Raw genomic sequence first — 5,904 nt, forward strand, 5'->3', positions numbered from 1 at the left:
TCATAGCCCCCTTGGCCCAGGAGGTGGCAGGAACCAGCCCCCACCTTGCTGCCCGCCCCAAACCAAAACCCTCCACGGAGCCTCCTCTGTCAGGTACCACCCCCTGGGTTGGGCCTGGCTTCCTGTGCCTCACGGACATCCAGGTGTGTGTGCCTCTCACATGACACAGGCTTTCTTAGGTTTCTTCCTGAGGGGCCATCTCATGAGGGCCTCCTCTCTTGTGGCTCAGGGAAGCCTAAAGGGGATGTGAGGGCAGATTCCAGCAAAGCAGAGGCTGCAGTGGCCGCCCAAATGACTGCCCACATGTGGCCACAGGGAGGTTGCCCCCCATCTGCCTCCCTCCATGTACTCTACCCTGGGCTTGGCCCTTGAGGTCCTTGCACCCCCAAGATAGCCCTCCTGCCCTCGCCAGGCCCCTCTCCGTGTCCCCTGCTATAGCCGAGGCCCACCTCCCCCTGTCTGCTCCTGGACCTTGCAATGTCCCCACAGGCCCCTGGGGGCTCACTGTCCTCCCTGTGCCCATGTGCCTGCATCTGCGACACTACTGCCCGTGGGGCCTCAGCCCAGGCATGGCCAGTGACTCCAAGTGCCACATGGGCCTGCATCCTGCCTGCCATTGCCCAGCTGGGTGACTTCGGGCCAGTCATTTCCTCTCTTCTGGTTGCCTTATTTGAAACGGGAATGAAAGTTCTCGCCCTCTGGCTGCCCAGAAAGACCACAGCGCAGTGCCTAGTCCATCAGAAGCGCTGTTTAGGGTCAGCTCCTGTGATTCCACGGCCCCACCAATCCTGCCAGGGGTCACATAGCCCCTCTCTGGGCCCACAGGAAGGGTGGGTGGGGTGCCCTGGAGGGGGCAGGAGGAAGGGCAGGCACGGGGGCTCCTCCTGCCCCCACTCTGGCCTGTGGCACTGCCAGGGAGCAGGCCAGGCCACATGGGACGGGGAGATGGGTGGTGTCCCAGCTGGAGGAGTGGCTCCCGGCTGTCTCTTGGAGACACTTGCCCCCTACCAACCCCCTCACCCCCGTTAATCACTCAGCACGCGATGTGCATGAAACTCGACCTGTGCCACCGATAGCATCGTGGGACCCAGCCTCGCTTCCACCTCTGCAGGCTGCCTGAGCCTGTGAAGGCCCCACTCAGCTGTGCCACCGGGAGGGGGTGTTTATTCCAAGAGGGCAGGCGGGAGCTCTGGATCCACCAGGGGGATTAGCTCCCCAAGGTTGCGGGTATAAAGCTGCCCACGCACCCTGCTCTTCCCTCAGAGGCAGGCGAGGGGCACCAGGCAGGCTCCCCTGGGCAGGCAGGCGGACACGCAGACAGGGACAGGCGGGTGGGCTAGTGGGACAGGCAGGTGGGCTGGTGGGTACCATGTTCTATGACTACTACTTCTCGGCTGCCTGTCAGCGTGAGTACCTGCCTCCCTAGTGCCAAGCCCCAAGGAAAGGGAGTCTGGCAGAAGACAGGATGATGGCAGGACACTGGGGGGATGAGGCCTTCTGGGAGACCACTCCTCTGACCAGGGGCCATCCCAGGGAAGGTGGCCCCAGGCCTTGGTCCTTCCGTGCTGCCCAGATCCCGGGCTGTTTGTCGGCAAAAGAGGTCCAACCCTCGGGCCTGCCCTGCATCCGGCTTCTCAGTTACCCTTTCTAGTCAGGCTTCGGGACTAGCTTCTAGATGCTAAGGCTCCTGCGTCCTTCTGGCCCCCACCCCACCCTGTCACGTGACCCCCCTGATGGGCTGACCAAGGGGGCAGGGAGGACTCTTGGAGAGTCCTGGCCTCCTCATGGAGTCCTGCTTCAGCATGTCATCCCCTCCAGATGGGCTCAGGGCAGGGGTGGGGCAGCTGGGGCAGCATGCCAAGCTGACTGGCAACTCCACCTCCCCCTGACAGAAGGCACCATGCGGGCCAGTGAGACCGTGTCAGAGGCCAGCCCAGGCTCCACGGTCAGCCAGACCGGAGTCCCCACTCAGGTGGTTCAGCAGGTGCAGGGCACCCAGCAGGTAGGACATGCGCCTTCCCCCAGAGTGGGTGGGAAGGCATGTGAGGGGGGCAGCCAGGGCAAGGGTGCCCCCCTTCCCCTCCACCTTCCTGCCAGAGCCATCTGCTCACCTGCTCTTACCAAGATGGTCAGTGCAGCAGTTCTCCCACCCACCTGGGCTGGGCCCCTGAGAGGCTGGCCTGGCCCGCTCCTTATGTCTTGCCCCCACAGCGGCTGCTGGTCCAGACAAGCGTGCAGGCCAAGCCAGGCCACGTTTCACCCCTCCAGCTCACCAACATCCAGGTGCCCCAGCAGGTAAGGCCACCTCACCTGCTCCTGCCCTTACACCCTTCCCCACGTCTGCCCTTTCCAGCATCAAAGACTCAGGGCCCAGCCAGGGGCCGCCCCCCAGCTCTGGCTGGTCACCTCCCTGGGTGAGAGTCAGGACCAGTAGGGAAAAGAGGAACCACATGAGTTATTTTAACAGGGAATCAAATGTTGGTAAGAACTGGTAGTAAGATAGGTGGTTTGCGGGTCCAGCTCCAGCATTTCAAAGCAGAAAACTGAAGGCTGATTTGGGGCCATTGGGGCCAAGAGCCCATAGTCAGTGTGGGGACTGGGAGGGGATGGGGTCTCTCCCCTGGAGGCTATAGGCAAAGTGCCGAGGTTCATGCCTGTGCCCCAAATGTTGAGCACAGAATTGGATTCAGTTCTGCTGGGTTTGAAGTTAGAGCAGATTTCATGTGGCCTCGGAGCAAGGCTCCCTGGACGCAGGCCCGGCTTGGCCACTTATTAGCTCCAGGAGCCCAGGCAAGCGTGTCTCCTCCTTGCACCTCAGTGTCACTCTTTGCAACATGGGGATGATGATGGTGCTACATAGGGGGCTATAGGAGGAAAGTGCTTTGCGGCTGGCCGGCTGCCATTGGTGCCCATCAGTGAACTGTCCTCCTCGGCTCCAGGCCCTCCCCACGCAGCGTCTGGTGGTCCAGAGCCCAGCCCAGGGCAGCAAGGGCGGCCAGGTCTCCCTGACGGTCCACAGCACCCAGCAGGTGCACTCACCCCCTGAGGTAGGTTGCAGTCCTGTGGCCGCCTCCGCCCTTCCTCTCTTCCCAGTTGGCCATGTGTCCGCATAGGTACTTGGGGCTCCCGAACTCAGTTGCTCTCAGAGTCTTCCTGCTCCCCACCCCAAAAATATTGCAGCAGACATCCTCATTCACCCTGGGCAGGAGTAATTTACCCTGCTGGCTCTGAGCAGAGCGGCCCTGGGACTGGGTGGAGATGGGCTTTGCAGCTTCAGTGGCATTGCAGGGAGCAAAGTGGGCTCCCTGTCCTTCCCCAGGGCAGGTGGAGCCTCCTCCAGGCACCCTCAGACCCCAAGGTGGGTTCCGGGGACCCACAAAGACCAATAAGGATGTCAGAGGCAGGTGGGCCATGGTGGCCAGGAGCACAGGTGTTGGCATTGGGAGCTCAGGGTTGGATCCCTACTTGGCCAGTTTTTATTCCTGTGGGACTCTGGGCAGGCCCTTTGACCCTTCCGAGCCCGGAGTTTGCGATACGTAAAAGCAGAGCTGATGATACCAACCACCCTGCCAGGTGGCTGGGCGAACTACAGCCTGGGCACAGCAGGCCTGGAGGCTAAGGCAGGGCTCTGTTGCTCGCTCACCTGGGGCCAGCACCCAGTCCCCCCACATAGCACTGAGTGGCCCTGGGCACCGCCCTTCCCCCTGTGCCTCCCTCCTCATCTGGGAGGAGGGGATATTGTGAGGTTCCTTAGGGCGGGCCTGGTGGGAGTCAGCAGGATACCACATCCGATGCTGCTGTAACCTTTGAGAACCAGCCCCTGGAGAGCCTCGGGCTTGGGCAGCGCCTCCTACCACTCAGAGCTGCCCTCAGGGCCACTTGGGCTTCCCTCTCTTGCTTTCCCTTCCTCATCTCAGGGCTGCAGGGCCCTGGCCTTGAGCACCAGCCCCTGTGACCATGGAGGCAGCAGGTGGCCCGTGAGCTGAGGCTGGAGTCCTGGCTGCCCTTGCTGAACCCTCAGCCTTGCCTGGGGTGACCAGGGCTGAGGCAGGGAGTGGGTATGGGATGCATGCCCATTACCAGCCCCGTGGTTGGGACATGTCCCCGCTGGCTGCTGCCCTCCCCAAACAGTCCCTGGGAACAGTTCTCCTGAGAAGGGTTACATCAGGGCTGGGTGCCCCAAGCAGTCCTGAGCCAACCCAGACTGTGCTATGTCTCCTTCCCTTCAGCGATCGCCGGTGCAGGCCAACAACTCCTCCAGCAAGACAGCCAGCGCCCCTCCAGGCACCGTGCCACAGCAGCTGCAGGTCCATAGCGTCCAGCCAAGTGTCCCCACCACCCAAGAGGTGCCAGGCTAAGGCGGGCAGGGCTGGGGCTGGGGGTCCTGGCCAAATGGCCTCTGTGGGCAGCTCCTCTGGCCTGTTAGAGCTGAGAGACCACGCCCAGCCCAGCTTGCCACTCATGCCTTTGCCTAGCGCCTCCCCCTCTCTAGACTCAAAGTCCTCTAAGTAAAGGCTTCAGCCTGCTGAGGCTGCATGAGGGCGAAACGCAGTCCTCGTGGCAGGCGCTTCACACAGAGCAGGCGCTGGGAACAGCTGTGAGAAACCACCTTGGCCTCTTTGGGCCTCAAAGGGTGGCCTCTCCTCATTTGCCCTAAGGCCAAGTCCCGGCTCACCCGTAAGGGGCGCAGAGTGGGACCTCATCCTCCAAATCTACCCCCCAGCCCACCCATAGCAACCTCTTAGGAGCCCCACTCTGAGGGTAAGAGGCACGGGCTGTCCACCATCTGGCTGTTCTCACTCAAGGTGTGGGTGTTCTGACCCCTTGAAAAACTGATTAAGGCCATAGGCCCCTTTCGCCAGTGGAAAGCAGAAACGCCACCACCCTGGAAGGATTCACAGGCTAGTCAGTCTCCTGCCCCGCACCAAAGCCCCTCTGGAACTCCAGATCTGGGTTTGAGTCCCGACTCCACCACTCCAGCTATGTATGTGGTTCTGGGTGCCCCCCTGCCTCTTTCCCTCTCTATGTGGGCAAATGACATCTTGCATGTGGGCAATGAGATAACCCAGGGCCACGGCCTGCAGGCTCAAGCCCCTCAGTCAGCCCGGGTTCCACCTTAGCTCTGCCACTTCCCTGTCATCCTCTCGTTGCTGAACCTGTTTCCTCACCTGTAACTGGGTGTCCTGGGGTGCTGGGCTTGGCACAGTGTAAGGTTGCTCCCTTCACTCGGGCAGCTGGAGGGCCTGGCTTCTCACAGGGTTGCTGTGAAGATGACGGGAGCTCTGTACCCAGGGGCTCGGCGCATTATCGTGTTTTCAGAGTGTGCTTTGCCTCTCCCTTCTCAGAGGTCTGTGGTCCAGGCCACACCGCAGACGCCCAAAGCAGGGCCCGTGCAGCAGCTGACTGTACAGGGGCTTCAACCCGTCCATGTGGCTCAAGAGGTACGTGTCTCACCCACCTACTTGGGGGAAAAACGGGGGCTAGGAAGGGTGCAGGTCTGAGGGGGCCTTAGGGAGGGGATGGAGCCATCTGCTCCTCAAGGGCTCGGAGCCCCTCTCCCCGTCCACCTTGACCACAGACCCTGCCCTGGACCCTTCCTCGGCCCTGGCACCTGATAGTTCAGGGCCCAGGTTTTGCTCTGAGAAATCTGGATTCCAATCCCACATCTTTCTTGCGTGGCGAGGGGGGGCAGTTCCTTCCCCTCTCTGAACCTGGTTGGGAATCTTTGTTGGGCTGCTGTGTGGGCTCAGCAGCCTGGTGGGCGGCGAGGCCTGGGCCCCGCCCGCCGCGCCCCGGTGACCCCCCAGTGTCTCTGTTTGTCCTCCAGAGCTCAGGCAGTCAGTTTCCCGCTAGGAAGGCAGAGCAGCAGGAGCCCCGGCCCACGCCGCCGCCGGAGCCGCCGCC

The 5,904-nt window shown here is 62.1% G+C and overlaps 1 protein-coding gene across 1 annotated transcript in view; it reads left to right on the plus strand.

The window, feature by feature from the left end:
• Positions 1–5,007: 5,007 nt before the first annotated feature.
• The window catches only part of LOC111819066 (MHC class II regulatory factor RFX1-like), a 7,987-nt gene continuing 7,090 nt past the window's right edge, over positions 5,008–5,904 (plus strand). Inside the window, exon 1 of the mRNA XM_023724766.1 lies at positions 5,008–5,441. Coding sequence (XP_023580534.1) covers positions 5,271–5,441 — 171 coding nt within the window. The 5' untranslated portion in view covers positions 5,008–5,270. The remainder of the gene's footprint in view (positions 5,442–5,904) is intronic.

Source organism: Trichechus manatus, unplaced genomic scaffold, assembly GCF_000243295.1.
Source record: "Trichechus manatus latirostris isolate Lorelei unplaced genomic scaffold, TriManLat1.0 scaffold00258, whole genome shotgun sequence".
Lineage (NCBI taxonomy): Eukaryota > Metazoa > Chordata > Mammalia > Sirenia > Trichechidae > Trichechus > Trichechus manatus.